This window comes from Mya arenaria, chromosome 2 (genome assembly GCF_026914265.1).
Source record: "Mya arenaria isolate MELC-2E11 chromosome 2, ASM2691426v1".
NCBI classification, from domain to species: Eukaryota; Metazoa; Mollusca; class Bivalvia; order Myida; family Myidae; genus Mya; species Mya arenaria.
Genome location: NC_069123.1, coordinates 3593722 through 3616691, shown reverse-complemented (window position 1 = coordinate 3616691; position 22970 = coordinate 3593722). Strand labels below are relative to the sequence as shown.

The 22970-nt window shown below is 34.3% G+C and overlaps 1 protein-coding gene across 2 annotated transcripts in view; it reads right to left on the bottom strand.

Moving 5' to 3' along the window:
- Positions 1-22970, bottom strand: part of LOC128241762 (uncharacterized) — a 98803-nt gene that overhangs the window by 74445 nt on the left and 1388 nt on the right. For both annotated transcript variants that reach the window (XM_052958842.1, XM_052958852.1), the window contains exons 2-10: positions 10610-10676; positions 6517-6598; positions 5797-5885; positions 3779-3985; positions 3420-3518; positions 2254-2375; positions 1463-1673; positions 1021-1175; positions 456-609 (exon numbers count right to left, since the gene is read on the bottom strand). In XM_052958842.1, coding sequence (XP_052814802.1) covers positions 456-609; positions 1021-1175; positions 1463-1673; positions 2254-2375; positions 3420-3518; positions 3779-3985; positions 5797-5885; positions 6517-6598; positions 10610-10676 — 1186 coding nt within the window. The remainder of the gene's footprint in view (positions 1-455; positions 610-1020; positions 1176-1462; positions 1674-2253; positions 2376-3419; positions 3519-3778; positions 3986-5796; positions 5886-6516; positions 6599-10609; positions 10677-22970) is intronic.

Sequence of the window (22970 nt, the reverse complement as noted above, 5' to 3'; positions counted from 1 at the left end):
TTATTGTCCTTTAGCAACATACCTGATTTGATGCTTGTCAGTAAATATGCAAGTATTGTTGATTCACAACAGACCTTATGTGTTGCTTTCCTATTCGAATGTAGCAATTGTAGATTCACAAATGATTGTTTTATTTGAAACACACCGTCCTTGGTGGCTTATATGCCTACGTGGTATGCTATTTTGTAACAAAGATGATACGTTGCAAAGGAAAACACACGGTTTTTGCTTAGCAACATTCATGACGTTTGCATTTTTTAACATGATTAATATGTTACAATGCAACAAACATAGCTATTTGCTTAATACATACTTGATTTTCATGTTATGCAACATATCTCATTTTTTCTACATATAATACCTGATTTGTTCGTTTGAGACATATCCAGTATGTTGCTAAACAATAACCATAGAAGATAAATGTGTTACATAATAGGTGTTGATTTGCGTCATACCTGATTTGTACATAAGTTGGAGATTTTCAGGAACGCCTTCCATTGTGATGTGCAGTTCTTTACGTCCGGTCACTCGGACATCACCCGGTTCTAGGTATGTCATCCCGCCGCGTATCTTCCCTGATGTGGGTTTCGTCTTATCTATTGGCTCAACCTATTATCAATGGCGAACAGTGTGTATAAGAAATTCCAGAAATCAGGGCTGTTTAGTTAGACTTAACCTTCCTGGTTATATCTTAGTACTCCAAACCGGAACTGCATACTTTTAAAGATATACTCTAATGTTTTGTCAGTGCTCAGTGCACATATACCTCTAATGGCCATGCAATTTTGTTTTACGTCGATGCCTTCCACCTTAATTAACCCTAAATTATAAGAAAGTTATTAAGCATATAACTTAATTATTTTCTCACTCAGCCAAATTTCGTACTGAACCTTGATTTTACTAAATAAACATAAGATATCATGATTATGATTAAGATAATAAAGGGATAATGACAGACGCTCAATCAGAGCACACTCAGCTAATTCTTGGGGAAATCGAGGCAAATTGAAACTTGCATACATAGTACGTAATATAATCTCCGCCAAGAGCTGTAATTCTCCAACGCAGGTGTAGACCTTCTGGTTTATATTCCATTCCCTGGTAAGGGAAGGTCAGCGATTTCAACGCGACCGTAGCGTCAAGGTCCTTGTAGCCAAGAAATATGTTTGTATTATCTGGAAATCGTAAGGTAGATTAGTTATGTTAATGTTTATTTTCCAAACAAATTTTTTTATTATAAAGAAAGAAAATGGATGATTAGTCAACTCGCGAGCTATGAATTAATTGGAATTAATTGGAAAACATATATGAATATTGATAAATTTAAAGAAAAGAAACGATTCCTGTTTAACATAATCAGAGTAATGATTACGATTGTCTTTGTAATCATTCTGTTAACCTAAGGTCATAAAACATTTCAAAAGAATCCCATAGGATAGATGTGTATGAACGTTTTACATACCTGCGGTATAACTCAATGTTTTTGCGTTGAAGTTTTGCTGTAGGTTGTTGGCGTACAGACGAACAGTCATGTAGTTGTTATCTGAATACAGATAAACGCCCGCACTTACAGTTCCAGTAAACCTCTTTATGAGCCGAGAAACAGCAAATGTAGGATTACCAGTCCATACTTCTAAAAACGCCACATTCGTTTCGAGGGTCATAGAGGGCACCTAAAAACAATAAAAAAAAAGCACAAGTTACATATTTTAACATTTGAAAAGCAAAAAATACAAACCCATAGTTTCCTGTGCTTAAAGTAAGAATGGCAGAACTCATTGTGTTGCATATTGTTTAGGTCCATTGTATATTTAAGGTAAGTCATCCATAAGTAATATATATTAATAAAAATGATACTGGTAACCTTTCATTTAGCGGTAAAAAATACCGGTTGAATTAAGTTTAAGTTTTAAGTTGTGTGTCAGGTGACCAAATTGAATATTGCTATCAATTACATACGTTTTGGTAAATAGAATGGACTTCGCCCCATATGTCTTAACCCCATTTACCAATATAATTTTGAAAAAGATGTGTGAATAATATCTGTCTGTTGTTGTTAGATTTGTGAATAACAACTTATGTGTATGTTCAAAAACAAGTTACGGAATTAAGCTTCAAAAAGGAACCATACTATTCATGATTTTTCCCGAATTAGGAGGCTCAGACACCATTACATTTGGTTTACATAATACAAGGATTTTGCGGGTTGTTTTATTCATGGTTATAATAGCTCACCACTTATGTTTTACTTACGTAAAGCTTAATTCGTCGTCCAATGGGAGCTTTCATTGTCCAAATTCTTTGCTGACCAGAATACAGGGTGCGAGTAGAAAAATTTCCCGAGGTTTCCACGTCTATATAGTTCATATCAGTAGCTGTAAAGTAGAATAGATACTCCTATCAAATCTCTTTTAACAGTTTATCGTAAGGCCGGTATTTCTGAACTTCTTTTTTCAATGATAATGGAGCAACTTTAGCAAAGTTGATTACTTGGCAAGTGTAAGAAAATCTTATCATCATTTGTTTTTTTTAAATTCAAAAACACAATTGTTATATCTCATTAAAACAAAAATAAATAATTTAGAAAAAATACAGTCACATGATACGATCGTTGGCGAATGGTCCTAATACGCAAATAAAGGTATCAGCTCCACATTAATCCTATGTATAGATGTCTGGTGACCCCATATCAATTTGGTATATTTCTAAATGTTTTTGCACGCAGTAACAGAATATAAATAATTCTTGCCGAATTTAATATAACAAAAACGTTTATTTGGCCTTCAAAGATCGCATCAAACATCATTTGTCCGATTGCATTTGAAGTAAAATGTAAATATGCAAACTTAAATACCTTTATGAATAAGTACTTTCGGTCATTTATCTTTATGTAAGAAATCAGTTAGCAAATAGTTGTTCTACTGAAACCAAACGTAAAAAGTGTTTCAAGGCATCAGCAGTTACCACTCAGGAAAATGGAACGAACAGAGAACTAACCTATTTGTTGGTCGGAATCCTTAACAGTCCATCTATTTGGAATTATCTTATCTGATTTATTAAGTTTGCATGATATTGCGGGAAAACGAACGTACTAAACCCGTGAACCATTGGTACAATTTGAGTATATATAGAGGATAATTGTTTGTTTCAATGTAAAATCGTAACATATTTCACCGAGTTTGTTTCAATGTAAGATCGCAACATATTTCACCGAGTTTGTTTCAATGTAAGATCGTAACATATTTCACCGAGTTTGTTTCAATGTAAGATCGTAACATATTTCACCGAGTGAGCAACAAAATTTATATTTCATGAGTGGTGTAGCCACGAGTGAAATATGAACTTTTGGTGTTCACAGACGTTAATGAAATAGCAATTTACCTGATACAGTCATATAAAACAAGACTTTGGTAACTTACGACAGTCCAATTCATCCCTAGTGTCCAAACAGTCAAGTTTCCCGTCACACTTTCTCGCCTCAGGAACACACTTCGTAGCCGTGTCGCAGGACATGTAACCTGAGGGTTTAACATATGCCTTTTTCAATGAGATCAACGGTTAATTGAACACATGACGGTTTTTAATATAATGACAGTGCCATCGATCCAGTTAATATTAATTATAACATCTTAATTTCTAAAACTTGTTAACAAATCGTGGAGATGAATGACGTTTACGTAGAATAAAAACTGTATGCGAGGTCCTTGATACATTAAACAAAAGGAACAATATAAAAGGACACCTTTTTAAAACAATGACAAACTATAAGTTCCATTACCTTTGAGACAAGCCCTTCTCTTACAGAAGAAAGGATGCATCTCGTCGCACGCTCTAACAATAAGCCCCTTCTTATAGTCGTCAAGAATACAGTCAATGTCGTGCATGTTTTGGGCGGGCTCGTAGTTAGCCCAACGTGGAATCCGATCGCTTGGAGTGTGGAAACTAGTAACGTTACGACCAATGTGGGTTCCGTTCGTCTCGTAGCCTAAACACATAATGTAAAAAAGGATGAGCAACAAAGGTGGCAATTGTTAGTCGTGTAGCTCAAATACAGAATCAATATAATTCATAAAATAATTACAACATGTGTATATTTTCTTTTAATTGCAACCAAAACCGGACGTAAATAACATATACACTATATTTGAAGGTCAAAAAGAATTTGTCTGTTATATTATCGTACGTCAGTTTTGACATATTCCTTTTTCCACCGGGAACAGAGCCCTTTTTGATGGAATTTAACTTATATGGGATCAACGGGCATCTAAAAGTCACAAAAATGTGGGCCGAATACCTTAACATGCAACATTTCAAACGCTTTACAATTATACTTGTTTTCAAATAAATGTAAAGTGATAGATCAACGCTCAAATAAATGTAACGGAATAGATCAACGCTCAAATAAATGTAACGGAATAGATCAACGCTCAAATGAATGTAAGGGAATAGATCAACGCTCAAATAAATGTAACGGAATAGATCAACGCTCAAATGAATGTAAGGGAATAGATCAACGTTCAAATGAATGTAAGGGAATAGATCAACGCTCAAATGAATGTAAGGGAATAGATTTACGCACAAGTGAATGTAAAGGAATAGATCAACGCTCAATTGAATATAAAGGAATAAATCAACGCTCAAATGAATGTAACGGAATAGATCAACGCTCAAATTAATGTTAGGTAATAGATCAACGCTCAAATTAATGTAACGGAATAGATCAACGCTCAAATGAATGTAAAGGAATAGATCAACGCTCAAATGAATATAAAGGAATAGAATGCTCAAATAAATGTAACGGAATAGATCAACGCTCAAATAAATGTAACGGAATAGATCAACTCTCAAATGAATGTAACGGAATAGATCAACTCTCAAATAAATGTAACGGAATAGATCAACTCTCAAATAAATGTAACGGAATTAATCAACGCTCAAATAAATGTAACGGAATAGATCAACGCTCAAATGAATGTAAGGGAATAGATCAACGCTCAAATAAATGTAACGGAATAGATCAACGCTCAAATGAATGTAAGGGAATAGATCAACGTTCAAATGAATGTAAGGGAATAGATCAACGCTCAAATGAATGTAAGGGAATAGATTTACGCACAAGTGAATGTAAAGGAATAGATCAACGCTCAATTGAATATAAAGGAATAAATCAACGCTCAAATGAATGTAACGGAATAGATCAACGCTCAAATGAATGTAAGGTAATAGATCAACGCTCAAATGAATGTAAAGGAATAGATCAACGCTCAAATGAATGTAAAGGAATAGATCAACGCTCAAATAAATGTAACGGAATAGATCAACGCTCAAATAAATGTAACGGAATAGATCAACGCTCAAATAAATGTAACGGAATAGATCAACTCTCAAATGAATGTAACGGAATAGATCAACTCTCAAATAAATGTAACGGAATAGATCAACTCTCAAATAAATGTAACGGAATAGATCAACGCTCAAATAAATGTAACGGAATAGATCAACGCTCAAATAAATGTAACGGAATAGATCAACTCTCAAATGAATGTAACGGAATAGATCAACGCTCAAATGAATACATGTACGAAAATAAATGAACTCGTAGATGTTTATTACAAACCACTTTAAAAATTAGTACTTATGTAGCATCGTCTTAATAAAACAAGCGTATGTAACTCAGTGCTTGAAGCGCAAAAAGATATTTGAGCCGTGTCATTGTAGTCTCCCTTGAATATTGATAAGCAGTCGGCAAAGGTGAAGGGAGATAAAAAAAAGTGTTACCTACACATTCTTACTTACCCATCCATATGTTCATTCCTGGCGCGTTGCGGGCTATGACCTCGTCGTGTTCAATCTCATTCGCCAAGTACAGCAGATGAGCACCCTCCCTGAAAATATACATTTACGAGAAAATGATATGTTGCCTCTATTACTAATGAAAATAGTGAAAACATAGTTTACACTGCTAGATTCACAATTTCTTTAGACACAAATTTGTTTATAAATCTATTTTTATATCAAACTATTAATATGAAATATGGTTAAAGCTGCACTCTCACAGATTGTACGTTTTGACAAAAAAAACTTGTCTTGGAACGAGCTATTTTTTACGAAAATCCATGGAAAACATTGATATAAGACTGTTGACAAAAGATCAGATCGCAAATTTGTATATTTGAGTTCAAAAGTTAATGTTTTATGCATTTTTCTTAAACCATAAAACATTAATTTTCGAACGGAAATATGAAAATCTACTATCTGATTTTTTGTCAGCAGTTTTATATCACTCGTCTACAAATATTTACGCAAAAATTTGTTCTTTTCAAGACAAAAAATAAAAAAAAGTTGTAAATATGTGAGAGTGCAGCTTTAAGAACTGGTAAATTCTAAAAAAAAATAAGGCAGGATTAAAGTGCTCAGTTATTTAAATACGTATTACAATTAAACCAGATTATTCTTATGAACGTTTTTAATTTTCTTTACTAATATAAGTTTGCTCTTTTATTACGTCATACGTACAGGTAACACGTCGTGGACGCCTCGTTGAACGTCATCTCAACATCCACTTTCTTATAACAGTTGGCTTTGTGAATGATCCACCCTGACATAAAAGAAAATGCATTTAATATATTTGTAAAGGATAGTAAAATTGTTCTTATTTGCTTATGTATAAATAGTTATTTTATACAAGGTGTTAAAATGACTGCTATAAACGATAAATTTACACAAAGATGCACTGCTCTGCAAATAGAGTTTCACCAAAACCCACAATGGAGCATAAGCAATTACCAAGCATGTCATATGATGGATATGTAGTGTAAAAGATATGCACATACATATATTTAAATGTCATTGCATAACCAACATTTGTTCACACATTGCCGCAAATTAGCGTTTAAGCCGTTTGAAAAAAAGCACTGTACTGTACAATACAATACACCTAAATGCAGAGCCATGTACAATGCAAAACACCTGAATGCAAAGCCATATACAATACAAAACACCTAAATGCACGGCACTGTACAATACAATTCACCTAAATGCACGGCACTGTACAATACAAAACACCTAAATGCACGGCACTGTACAATACAAAACACCTAAATGAACGGCACTGTACAATACAATACACCTAAATGCACGGCACTGTACAATACAAAACACCTAAATGCACGGCACTGTAAAATACAAAACACCTAAATGCACGGCACTGTACAATACAATACACCTAAATGCACGGCACTGTACAATACAATACACCTAAATGCACGGCACTGTACAATACAATACACCTAAATGCACGGCACTGTACAATACAAAACACCTAAATGCATGGCACTGTACAATACAATACACCTAAATGCACGGCACTGTACAATACAAAACACCTAAATGCACGGCACTGTACAATACAATACACCTAAATGCACGGCACTGTACAATACAAAACACCTAAATGCACGACACTGTACAATACAATACACCTAAATGCACGGCACTGTACAATACAAAACACCTAAATGCACGGCACTGTACAATACAATACACCTAAATGCACGGCACTGTACAATACAATACACCTAAATGCAGAGCCATGTACAATACAATACACCTAAATGCACGGCACTGTACAATACAATACACCTAAATGCACGGCACTGTACAATACAAAACACCTAAATGCACGGCACTGTACAATACAATACACCTAAATGCACGGCACTGTACAATACAATACACCTAAATGCACGGCACTGTACAATACAAACACCTAAATGCACGGCACTGTACAATACAATACACCTAAATGCACGGCACTGTACAATACAATACACCTAAATGATATGCAATGCAATGCAATGCAATGCAATACAATGCAATACAATACAATACAATACAATACAATACAATACAATACAATACAATACAATACAATACAATACAATACAATACAATACAATACAATACACCTAAATGCAATGCACTGTACAATACAACACACCTAAATACAAAGTCCTGTACAATACAATACACCTAGAAGCAATGCACTGTATAATACAATACAGCTTAATGCAATGCACTGTACAGTACAAAACACCTACATGCAATGCACTGAACAACAAAATACACCTAAATGCTCTACACTGTACAATACAATACACTTAAATGCACTGTACATTACAATAAACCTAAATGCTATGCCCTCTACAATACAATACACTTAAAAACAAAACCCTGTACAATATAATACACCTTAATTCAATACCCTGTACAATACAATACACCTAAATGCAATACAATGTAATACAATACAATACAAGACACCTAATTGCAATGCACTGTACAATACAATACACCTAAATGCAATACAGTACAATATAATACACCTAAATGCACTGCACTTTACAATACAATACACCTAAATACAATGCACTGTACAATACAATACACATAAATGCAATGCACTTTACAATACAATACACCTAAATGCAATACCCTGTACAATACAATAAACCTTAATGCACTGCACTGTACAATACAATACACCTAAATGCAATGCACTGTACACTACAATACACCTAAATGCACTACACTGTTCAATATAATACACCTAAATGCAATGCCCTGTACAATACACCTAAATGCATTGCACTGTACAATACAATACACCTAAATTCGATGCAATGTACAATACATCCCACCTAAATGCAATACCCTGTACAATACAATACACTTTAATGCACTGCACTGTACAATACAGTACACCTAAATGCATTGCACTGTATAATACAATACACCTAAATGCACTGCACTGTACAATATAATACACCTAAATACAATGCACTGTACAATACACCTAAATGCAATGCACTGTACAATATAATACACCTAAATGCAATGCACTCTACAATACACCTAAATGCACTACACTGTTCAATATAATACACCTAAATACAATGCCCTGTACAATACATCTAAATGCATTGCACTGTACAATACAATAATCCTAAATTCGATGCAATGTACAATACAACCCACCTAAATGCAATACCCTGTACAATACAATACACTTTAATGCACTGCACTGTACAATACAGTACACCTAAATGCATTGCACTGTATAATACAATACACCTAAATGCACTGCACTGTACAATATAATACACCTAAATACAATGCACTGTACAATACACCTAAATGCAATGCACTGTACAATGCACCTAAATGCACTGCACTGTTTAATGCACCTTAATGCACTGCACTGTACAATATAATACACCTAAATGCAATGCACTCTACAATACACCTAAATGCAATGCACTCTACAATATAATACACCTAAATACAATGCACTGTACAATACAATACACATAAATGCAATGCACTTTACAATACAATACACCTAAATGCAATACCCTGTACAATACAATAAACCTTAATGCACTGCACTGTACAATACAATACACCTAAATGCAATGCACTGTACACTACAATACACCTAAATGCACTACACTGTTCAATATAATACACCTAAATACAATGCCCTGTACAATGCACCTAAATGCATTGCACTGTACAATACAATACACCTAAATTCGATGCAATGTACAATACATCCCACCTAAATGCAATACCCTGTACAATACAATACACTTTAATGCACTGCACTGTACAATACAGTACACCTAAATGCATTGCACTGTATAATACAATACACCTAAATGCACTGCACTGTACAATATAATACACCTAAATACAATGCACTGTACAATACACCTAAATGCAATGCACTGTACAATATAATACACCTAAATGCAATGCACTCTACAATACACCTAAATGCACTACACTGTTCAATATAATACACCTAAATACAATGCCCTGTACAATACATCTAAATGCATTGCACTGTACAATACAATAATCCTAAATTCGATGCAATGTACAATACAACCCACCTAAATGCAATACCCTGTACAATACAATACACTTTAATGCACTGCACTGTACAATACAGTACACCTAAATGCATTGCACTGTATAATACAATACACCTAAATGCACTGCACTGTACAATATAATACACCTAAATACAATGCACTGTACAATACACCTAAATGCAATGCACTGTACAATGCACCTAAATGCACTGCACTGTTTAATGCACCTTAATGCACTGCACTGTACAATATAATACACCTAAATGCAATGCACTCTACAATACACCTAAATGCAATGCACGCTACAATATAATACACCTAAATACAATGCACTGTACAATACACCTAAACGCAATGCAATGTACAATACACCTAAATGCACTGCACTGTTTAATACACCTTAATGCAATGCACCGTACAGTACAATACACCTAAAAACAATGCACTGTGCAATACAATACACCTAAGTATAAAGCACTGTACAATACAATACAATACAATACAATACAATACACTTAAATGCAATGCACTTTACAATACAATACACCTAAATGCAATGCCCTGAACAACACACTTAAATGTGATAGATGTATACTGATATAGGCTAATGAGATGCTGGTGGGAACAAAGACATTTCTACTGGCATAAAAAATATGCTGTGCTGTACTCACCATCTGGGCATTGGAATTCAAGTTCGCCCAACTTTTCAAAGACATGATCATCGGCTTGAACGCAGATCTGTATAAAAGGGAAAATAACGATAATGGTACCCCATAACACATTTTTATGATTTATCAAAACAAATATTATTTTCTGAATTTCTATCTTATGATAAAAATGGATACAGTCGAACGCCGTTGGCTTGAACTCCATGGGACCAGCGAAAATACCTCGTGACTCGAAAAAATCGAGCCAAGCGGGATTTTTTACCTTCAGTTAAAAGAACTTGGTCTTTTACATTCAGTTCGAGTCAACGAAGAATTCGAGCCAAGCGAGTTCGAGCCAACGGGGTTTGACTGTACTTAAGTATCATATAATTCATATTCATTATGACTCTAGATTGTTAATTGATATTGGGATTTTATTTAAATTTCACAAACATTTTAATTGGTTTTCATTTTGCTTTTGGTTCAGTTTATGTTATTTATAGATTGCTAAAACACGAATATGGATGAGTGTAATTTTCAGTTTGCATGCATGTACCCAGGCAAACCTGTAAACTTGATAAATAGTCTAGTATCGATAGTATTGTATTTCTCTATGTGAAGAATGTGAATGGAGTTACGGCGGACACCATCCTTTGTCCAGAGCCACTCCACCGATACGGGCTTTGAAAAGAAATTATTGTTTGGGTGTCCTATTACGTTATGTAAATAGGCGTATATTTTGTCATATACGAATATATTTTCAGGACGTGAGACGCCTCTTTCAGCCAGCATTTTATAACTTTTATTGCGGTGTCATCACTTTCCAGGGACGGGGCCAGGGTTTGACGTTAAAGGGGGTGTAACCTTTGGGCGTCACTTTTTGGCTTGCACCCCACACTCAGAACCCAAATGTATTTGGTTCAAGTGATGGCAGGGGGTGCGTTGAAAATTTTAACAATTTCTAGTCCGTAATTGTGCATTTTGGGCGTATTTTATTATATTTTTCTCCTTTTGAAATAAAAAGTAAACTTTGACAATTTTAGGGCGGGGGGGGGGGGCGGGGCAACCCCCTTTAACCCGCAAGTGTTAACAGGGGTGAACAGTAGTATAGACTTTTACACTCGATAAAAGAAAACATAATTTTCTATTATTTCTAAAATATTTCAATATTTTTATTGCCTTGTCAAAACACATTGCGTAAGCTAATCCAGTAATTTATTTTACTGAAAGTTTTGGTCAAAATGATCAGATAAGAAAAACAGTGATCGGACAGTTGTAGAACGTTTTCTATTGTAACTATATTTTCAATAAAATTATACTAGAAATATAAAGTATACGTTGACAATATGTGATATACTTGCATGTCTATTCTTTCTTTTTTCTTTTTTTTTCTTTCCTTTTTTTCCTTACTTTGAAATCTTGGATTTGTGTACAGAGTTTTTTTTATAAAGGATAAGTATAATACGTATGTATGAATGTTACTTCGCATGTTTTGTGTATATTGTTGTACCAACTGTTTGAATAAACGAAAACGAAAATGTCCACACAAAAAGTTTTGGTCAAGCAAAAAAAGGGAACATTGGGCCGGTTATTAAGAAAAGAAATTAGTTTACAACATGGTTAACGTTATCGTTGTTAACGTCATCATTGGTACCCTTCAAATCTGGGGGTTGGGGACGGGGGTTGGGGTGGTTTTACTTCACTGAAAAATCTTCATAACAACCTTTTTATCTTTGTGTTTCTTTCAAACATTTATATTTACAATATGCACTGAAAAGCCTGAAATTTGCGTCAATTTCATTAAGTGTTTAACTAATATTGAAAATATATTTCGATGCAAGCTGAATTGCAGTGTCTATATACACAACTAATATAACGCTTAAGTAAATCGACATCTCAACTTGTTTTTGTAACTTCCTGCTTCACGTATTAAAAGAGTATTATCAAAAAAGTTTATACAACTCCCATTGAGTACGAAACACCATGCATAAGCTTATCTATAGGTAATCCGAACTTGCAAGATTGGCTCTGATTATCAATGCTTTAAAGCTGCACTCTCACAGATTAAGTGTTTTGAAAACTTTTTTATTTTTTGTCTTGGAATTAGATTTTTTTGGCGTAAATATCTGCTAACCAGTGATGAAAGACAGCTGACAAAAGATCAGATCGCAGATTTTTATATTTCCATTTCAAATTTAATGTTTTATGGCTTAAAACGTTACTAACGGGTTAAGAAAAATGCATAAAACATCATTTTTGGGACGATATATGAAAAGCTGCGATCTGATCTTTTGTCAGCAGTCTTTTATCACTGGTTTGCAGATACTTACGCAAAAATTTGCTCGTTCCAAGACAAAACATAAAAAAGTTGTCAAAACGTTCAAACTGTGAGAGTGCAGCTTTAACAACGATGACGTCATGACGTGTCAACATTCTTCGAGTCGAAAGAGGTGGTTGTTAAAAACTGCACATCGAATGACTTTCGATCAATATTTTTTTTATGAAATTTTCAAAACTTCCTCACAATATATTGTCCGATATGTCGGACATGTTATATTGTTTACATTAATAATTTGAGGAATAAATTTGCTCCTGTCTTCAAACTTTACTTTCAGCGCTCGTACAAGAAAAGTTGTATATCAGGGGTGTTGTTTAATATTGGTCTTAATTAGATCTAAGAACGATGTAGCTAATCGGATTATTTGTTATTAATGACTGACCAATAGAGTGAATGAAGTCAGTGATATATAACCCTAGGAATAACTTAAGTTGCATATGGAATACCTTCAAATATCTGATATGTTAGGAGTTTACACTGCCTAAACTAGTAAACCTTCTTTGAACATTCAGACTGGCCCAATTAGACAATAACCCTTATTTCTCCAAACATCTCAAGTCCCTTATTTCAAGATTACGATTAGCTTGCAGTTTTGTTTAGGCATACATTATGTCATATTTACAATCTAAAGAGTTGTTTTACTTTTAAAAACAAATTATTTTATGACAATTACGGTAAAAATTCCTATTTAATAAATCCAAAATTAAGTAAGAAACTTGGCTTAATGAACTTTTAAGCTGTTTAAAGATGCACTCTTACTCCCGAATAAGATTTACCACAATTAATATTATTGTTTTACTGTTCCAAAAAGGATAAATAAATGTCTAAAACAATGATTCTTATGAAGGAAACCGAGTTTAATTTGGAAAGAAATGTGCATAAAACACAGAATTTCTACCCTATGAGACCAGTAGATCACATTAAATCTTTTAGTAGTCACCAATCATTTAATATTTTCGCGTTTTCAGCTACTAAATACACGGTTTCAATCTTGTCATCAGTAATTATTATAATAGTTTACATAAATGCATTATTTAGTAAGTAGTTAAAGTTTTATCAGTTAAAATTGATATTTATTATACATTTGTATGTAATGATTTTGAATAAGAGTGTATCTTTAAGGTTGTTTCGGTTAATAAAAGGTGCAACCAACAAATTTGTGAGCGAGTGCCTTGTAAGATCCAAACTGTCTTATTCATAACGACCTTCCTATTTTGAAAGGACAATTTTTCTACAGAGTAAACGTGATATGAGAGGGTTATTTAAATTAAATAAAATGTGCAACTTCCTCATTCAAGTAATAGGAGAGTGAGTAATGAAATCCTATGAAACCCCATTTAACTTGTTATTGAAAACTTTAATATAATTTGAAAACTTAATTGCACAAAAATGATGGCAATTAAAATGTTCACCAGAAAGGTTATTACTATTTTTGTATATCATGTGATGAAATCTACACCTTTATCAGGACATTTTTACTGACAACGTACTTACGAACCCGGATCAAAACGCGGCTAAATCAGGAATGCAATTATACATAAGTGGTAACACGTTAACCAGTTAGTATGTTTCTTATTAAGGTGAATTCGCAAATCATAACTAGATAACTTATTAATGTTGTACAGCTAAAAAAAGGTAACAGGTGGCAGTTCGGGGCACTTTCAAGATTGTTTTAAGTCTCATGATATTTATCTTACCAAAAAAGTAACGTAATTACTATCTAGATAGCTAGATAATTATCGCGAAAATTAAGTGGTAAACACGAGTGTATATCATATAGTAATATATTATACATTACATTAATGTGTCCCTTCTTTGTGTATATAAAGTTGTTCGGTCCGTATATCAATGTATTTTAATAAAAAATCCAGTTGTTATGACGTCAGCAGTCAATATCATGTTTTGGGCCGGTCCGGACTTCGCTAAAAATATAATTTGGAACGCTGACGTCATACGAGTATAATATGGACCACTAACGTCGAAAGTGGTGAGTGCTGCTTGCAATTTTCACAACGACATTTTTTCGCAAGTAAACATTATTCGATTTGTTCAATAAATTCATCAAAGGCGCTTTAAAATTATTAAATTGAAAAAGCGTGTTCGGTATAATTTAAGAAATATAACACACCACTTCGGGCCCTGTGACATTATAAGGACCGGCGAGTCAGTTACTAACGGTTTAAGAAAAATGCATAAAACATCAATTTTTGAACCTAAATATAAAAATCTGCGATCTATTTTTTTATCAGCAGTCTTAAACAACTGGTTTCCTAGGATTTTCGCAAAAAAAAGGCTCGTTCCAAGACAAAAAATAAAAAAGTTGTCAAAACGTTAAATCTGTGAGAGTGCAGCTTTAAATAGAAGCGATTAACATGACGATTGTGAACACCTGAAATGGGTCGTCACCATGAATCTTTAAAGATCCAAACCGTAACATATGTTGCACCAGCAGAGTAGAGTACGGCCGTTTTGCACTGGACTGAAATATGGGCTCCCGTATTTTGGGGTATCAATGGCATGCGAGTATTTTTTGATGGGTATATAATACAAATAAAGATAGCCCACAGTGACATCCCCATCGAGTTACGTGAGCAAAACTATGCTTATGATGTGTTTCACTGCGCAGAAGTTTAACAATTACTTGCTAGCACAATAAACTGAGATAAACTCAGATACAATAGTTTTGTAGCGTAAATGGTCTAATGCTGGCTCCGGTCAGAAGTATATATTTATATTTTGTTATTATTGGTATTTGTTGGTTTGACCTACAAGATATTTTGACCAGTGAACACCTGTTTCGCTGTCTACTTCAAGGCTTTAATGCCGGATGCATATGTAGTCTTACTTTGTTGTTTTGTGGCGTTTTGAGTTTCTCTTTAAATGCCTAGTTTAAGGAATGTTTGGCATGATAATCCCCTGCTGTGCATCTCCTGCTAATAGCACTGGTGTCACAGTAGGGGCCAATTTCCTTTGTATTCGTTTATTGGCTCAGGGCCATTTATGGTCCATTTCTATAATAAAACTTTCAAAACTGCACAGCAGGATACTCAGATCAGAGATCTGATAAGAGGGATCAAGACAGGTGGATAAAGATCAATAAACAGAGGTTGTGTACTGTACACAGATTATTATTTTTATTTATTTATTTTTATTTATTTATTTATTTTTTATTTTTTTATTTTATTTTTTATTTTATTTTTTATTTTTTTTTGGGGGGGGGGGGGGGCTTTAACTAGGCCTTTAAAAGTATGTTAGGGCAGTGTGACTCTAGACATAGTATTCGTTTATTGTTCCTCTTTTGAGCAATAATGATTGTATAATCATTAAGATAAGATAAAGATAAGATTAAGAATAAGATAAGATTAAAATAAGATAATATTTATTTTACGCCGGCAAGATAGTAGCAAGTACAACCTGAGCTGGTGTGAGCTTTTTAACCGACTTTGTTTTTAAATACAGTACAATATTTAACAATTGTTAACACTTATTATACAGTTAATATTTATTCTAAATCCAGTCAGACACTTAAATAATATGACACGTAAGTCACGACAGTATATCTTGTTATTTAGAATTCAATCTATGCGACCTTTACCTTGTGAAAGGACGATAACAGTATGTTTTTATAGATTAGTATGACACATCCTCTCTTTTTTAAATACGCAGTGAAAATGTATAATTTCTTCCTTTATGTTATACGAGATTTAATCATTAAAATGTTACAGAACACCCTTTTCATTGTTATCTCAACTTCTTGGATAGGAATATGAAATGCGTTATTTAGAAGTAGTTAATGGTCTTCAAAATATAAGCTATTTATACATGGGTATACATGCATTGATTTTTATCACTTTAAACAAATTCAAAGATATCGTCATAGATTAAGTTGGGGTTACCACTTTGACACTGTCAGTGAACTAGGTAAGAATTTAATGTGGGGTTCAAATCCCCCCATTGCCGGAATAACCATATAAGTATATTTTTGGGGCTGTTGTGCAGGTGTCTTTTGTTTCCATTGCATTATTAACTATTCTGTTACCTTGGTATTTGCTTGAATTTTATTTCTTTGATATCGGATATACATAAAGTGTATGAAAATGGTTTATGTTGCTCTAGGTATACTATTTTCAAAGGCAGAGTTTAATATTAGATTAAATTGCAAGTATATAACTTCAGAATTTGCATTTAATATCTCAAAAACATGAAACAAGTTTGGTATCAAATAACCTAGCTGAGGACCCTGTAGCCTTTCTTTGGGGGACTAACTTAGTCTAATCTTTATTCTAAACCAAATGGAATGTTTTGGGAAGACTAGCTGATCCGTATACAACCTAGACATGTTTTGAAAACCGATCCCATATAACTATATAAAACTATATTTTTGTTATCATTTATTGTCCGCATTGAGATTGGATTAACTCATTTATAGCCATTTCATAGTAAGACATGAAAACAATTATTTGCATATTATGATTTTATTTTTAAAGCGCACACACACGTCGCACAAAACGCACGAAAACTCGCAAGTCGTACGGAACGCACAAACAAATGCACGTGGTCGTACATACACACCCGCAGGGTTGTACAAACTCACGCGTAGTCGTACATACATACGCGCGTAGTCGTACAAACACACACGCGTAGTCGTTCATACATACACGCATAGTCGTACAAACACACACGCGTAGTCGTTCATACATACACGCATAGTCGTACAAACACACGCACGTAGTCGTACATACACACGCTCGCACGTGGTCATACTTGCACACGCAGACACATACCCCACGTACAAACGTAACAGGCAGTTAATAGAATAGTGCACACGCAATGATGAACCATATTAAATTCGCCTATTTTCTCTATGAAAACGGTCGGGGTATCACAGTTTATGAATTGGCTGAGTCGCCGCCGAAGCGCAAAATCCTTGTCATAGCTAATACATTTGTTAGGATTTTCAGATGAAATTTGTTGCATATGTTACCACAAACAATACGAAGCTGAAAAACAATGCGTAACTCTTAAATGATTATTGTATTATTGTGCAAAATGATTTTTAACAAGTCGTCATATTTACAACCAAAATGTAGACAAGTCTGTAGTCGTTATATATAACCAATCAAATACGTCCAATTGGACTTCCTCGTTGAGGTTATGGAATAGGATGTACCCCTAATTAAATTTCACGAAACACCACGTGGCATCATAACAATAGTCGAGATTTCTGTGGCATTATGGGATAGCGAGTAACGGCACGAATAGAGTACATTGTATTTTAGAAGCGAGTTACACGCCGATTGTATGAACCTGAAATGAAAATATTCACCATGAACGAGTTTACCAATGTCAACATTGTGGACATAGACCTTGTGCCGCTGATCAGGATCTTCGTTATATGTCTGACTACATCTTCGTTACATGCCTGACTAGATCTCCGTTATTTGTCTGACTATATCTTCGTTACATGCCTGACTAGATCTCCTTTATTTGTCTGACTAGATCTTCGTTATTTGTCTGACTTGATTTCCGTTATTTGTCTGAGAAGATCTTCGTCTGGTTCTTCGTTAATATCTGACTGTATCTTCGTAAAATATCTGACTGGATCTTTGTTAAATATCTGACTAGATTTTCGTTAAATATCTGACTGGATCTTCGTTAAATATCTGACTAGATTTTCGTCAAATATCTGACTGGATCTTCGTTAAATATCTGACTAGATTTTCGTCAAATATCTGACTGGATCTTCGTTAAATATCTGACTGGATCTTCGTTAAATATCCGACTAGCTCTTCGTGAAATACCTGACTGGATCTTCGTTAAATTTTGACTAGATCTTCGTATTATTTCTGACTACTCATGGGCTTGCCTCTGTAATGTTCATTGTTATAAAAAGAAGTTCGGTGAACTAGTGGCCTTTATGTAACTGTGAATGACATCTGTCTGAAACTGTGTTTGGTAATTCTACTGCTTAAAATTGGGATTTGCGAAGTGCTGATATTCCAGTTTGGGGAACCAAGAAAAGTGACTGTTTGTGAACGTTTTGCCGACTACCATATATCGTCGTACCCCATTGGGAGCGATCGTTCAGAAATGTGTTAACCAGTTAACAACGTGATTGCAGCAGAAATGTGTAGAGTTAACAACAAGATAATAGCATCGCTGTTAACATGAACATGTGAACTTGTTAATGATGTACTTATATATAAAATCAGAACATGTACAGCAGAAGCAGGTGTCTAAAATTTTGTTCGAAATACCGTAGATCACAAGTGTTTCCATGAAATACAGGTTTGAAAACTGCCAACGATGACGTTAACAACGATGACGTTAACAATGTTGTTAACTTTAAAAAAATCTTAACAACCGGCCAAATATTCCTTATTTGTATGGCCAAAACTTTCGATAGAAATACAGGAGTAGTTAATACAATGCGTTTGTACTAGGCAAAGTAGGTATTGCAATATTTTGGAAATAATGAAGGATTTTCTTTTCTTGTTTGGTGTGTAATAGTCTGTACGGTTCACCCCAGTTATCACTTGTGGGTTAAAGAGGGGGTGCATCCGCCCCCTCCCCCTAAAACAGTCCAAGTTTATTTTTGATTTCAATACAGGAGAAAAAATGTAAAAAAGACGCCCAAAATGCACGATTTCGGGCTAGAAATTGTTAAAATTATCTTAGTGAATTACCCCTTAAGCCCTCTGCCAACACTTAAAACAAAATAAATTTCGGTTTGGAGGGAGGGATGGAAAGCAAAAGGTTTACGCCCCTAAGTTACGCCCCCTCTAACGTCAAAACTTGGATCCGCCTCTGGTTTATTTGGGAAAACGTTACTCATGGTAAAAACAGCACGGTTCAGAAAAATCTGGGTTAACCTTCTATTAAGCGTTTTATAAGGAATACGTTTGCAACAAGATCAGGCTATGTGCAATATATACCACGATCACCGCTTTTCGTTTTAACCATTTGGGAATTTGAGCCTGTGGGCACCTTTGAAAAACCATTAAAATGGGTTGTAATTTCGTTAAGGATAATTATATACAAGTCTTTTTTCTCTTGTGAAATTACTGAAAGATTTGTATTGGATTGAATTACATTGAAACATTAGCATGATCAGTGAATAGTGACGTCCTTATGTATGCATTTCCTCCGACAAATCATGTACTTAGTTATAGGGAGAAAAGCGCCACATCTGTTCTTATTTTCTTCTGTCTCGTACAACCTTCAAATCAATCAGTGAAAAATGGCGTATTGATTATTCTTAAAATAAGTTAAATGCTCCTAACCAATAACTTCCTGCTGTATAAATGCTTACATCTAGACCCGAAATCCAGAAGTTTGGTATTGTTCATTGTAAAAAACCGGTTTGTTATTTATAGAAGAATGTATCAACTTCCCTTAACGTCTTCTTAAAGAGAAACCTCAATGTCGTTACAATAAACTATGACGTCTTTATGGCTTATCAGCCATTCTCCCTTCACTAATGTGTTTGTTGTTGTTGTTTTGTTTTTGTTGTTGTTGTTGTTGTTTTTATTTTATTTTTAGTTTTTGGGGGGGGGGGGCGGGCGGGGCGATATGGCATTGGATAAATGTAATCAGTATTTTGATTACATTATAAAATTAGCAATGAAGGAATTCCATTGCTGCCCCACAAAGTGTGCCACAATAAAAATCATAGAACTTGTGCATTTAAAGCTGCACTCCCACAGATTGTCCGTTTTGACATTTTTTGTCTGGGAATGACCAAATTATTGCGTTAATGTCTAAACCAGTTGAATTAGACTGCTGGCAAAAGATCTGATCGCATTTGTCCATATTTACGTTCGATATTTGACGTTTTATGGCTAAACGCGTTAGTAACGCTTAAAGAACGAAATGAATGTTTCGTCAGTTTCCCAAACCATTTAGAGTTGCTCTTAAATGAATTTTCCTATATGACTGGATTTAAGGCAATGATGCCAAAATCAGCTGATGCTGAGAACGAAAAGAAAAAACTGTCGATCTGTGACAGTGCAGCTGTGAAAACATTAGACATAGAAAACAACAAGTTTTTGTCTTAAAAGCATGGTTGGCATGAATCACATATATGTGCAGAAATTGACTTTTCAAATTTATGAAATAAAGGGACTTAACATCAGATTGGCACCAAAAAGTTTTTTCTTTAACGAATCTCAGGACAATTATTTAATAAAATGTTTTGTAAACTCTTTGATATCATAACTGTTAAAAAAATACCAAAATGTAAAAAAACGAGTCGGAGACCGGGTTCGAACCCGTGTCGCCAAAATTACAGTCCAGTGTTCTATCCACTGTGCTACGAAAGCTTTCCCATCTGGAATATTGAAGCTATTTACGTAACTTGGTAATAGCATGTGATAACATCGACTAGCCAATCACGCATAACAATGAATTATACTAGGTATACATACCTAGTAATCTCTTTTAATAGAAAAATACGAAAAAATGCGAAAAATCAATTAAATGGAAAACTATGTGGTACTTCATTTAGTTAGATTCAATGCATTGTACACATCGATACCAAGTTTATGTCAGTTTTCGACAATTTTCCAATTTTTTTTCGCTATTTCATCATACGGTGTATAGCCCGTTTAAACAGGCAATCCAAACATAAATAAGGGAAACATGATTCTAACCAGCCATAAGGTTTAAGGTTTTAATACTAAATGAAGTAAAAAAAAAGCGGAGTCAAACGAATTAAAAATGCCAATTCTGATTTATGCCAGATACCACGAACGTTTGTATAGATATATGTATAGGTATAGAGAACAGTCCTGTTTTCTTTAAATTACCTACGAAATGAGAAATTGCATCCTGATATATTACACGTAGATGTATATCAATACTTTCAAATGTTTTGTAAATTGTACTTTGGTATTGTTATCTTTAAGCCCGTCAACATACAAGATTTGTTAGATTTGCATCCTCGGCACCCCTGTTTATGTTAAAAAAAGGTTGAAAACTGCGATCTGCTCCTTTGTCAGCAGTTTTATATTACTGGTTTCCAAACATTTATGCAATAAATGACTCATTTCAAGACAACAAATTAAACCGTTGCCAAAACAACCAATCTGTGACAGTGAAGCTTTAACGCTGCACTCTCACAGATTTAACATTTTGACAACTTTTTTTTTTTGACTTGGAATGAGCTAATTTTTGCGAAACTTCTTGAAAACCAGTTAAATAAGACTGCTGACTAAAAAATTAGATCGCAGATTTTTATATTTAAGTTCAAAAATTGATGCTTTATGCATTTTTTAAACCGCTATTAACGCTTTAAGCTATGAAACATTATTTACCGAACGGAAATATAAAATGCTACAATCTGATTTATTGTCAGGAGTCTTATATCACTGGTTTGCAGATATTTACGCAAATATTTGCTCTTTCCAAGACAAAAAAATAAAAGATGGTAAATCTGTGGGAGTGCAGCTTTAAAGCCTGTCTACCCGGTATGGTTTCTTGTTTCAATCTGAATCAATACAATTCTCTGGAGTGATATCTAGAACGAAAGAACAATTGCGTCTACGATCAATGGTGATGTCAATATGCTTTTATTACGATTGCATACTGTAGTAGCTGTTTTTTACAACGCAATGTTTTAAACACTGTATACCACTATACAGAATAAAAGACAACATTCCGTTGCAAATTTTGTGATGTTTCGCCAGCGCAAACGGAGTTGGTTTTTCTTGTTATGATGTGTTTAGAATCTTTGAGCATGTCAAGAATGATTGACCCAATTGTTAACAGCTTTAAGAAATATTAAGTGTGGATGTGTAAGTTTATTTATATTCGCATTCGGGCCTAGCTCATTTGGCGAGTCCGGTAAGATTGTTAGTCATTTTAGGTTTCTGGAGCAAAGTACACGGACAGAATGTAACCCTGGTTAGAGCTACCCTGGTTCTTCAACGTGCACCAGTGAATAGCACTGTCACATGGGACCCATATATAACATCCATCCCGGAAGACGATAAGTATTTTAGTTGTGCAGCGGGGAATGAAACCTTCGGCCCCTGAATTGACCTTATA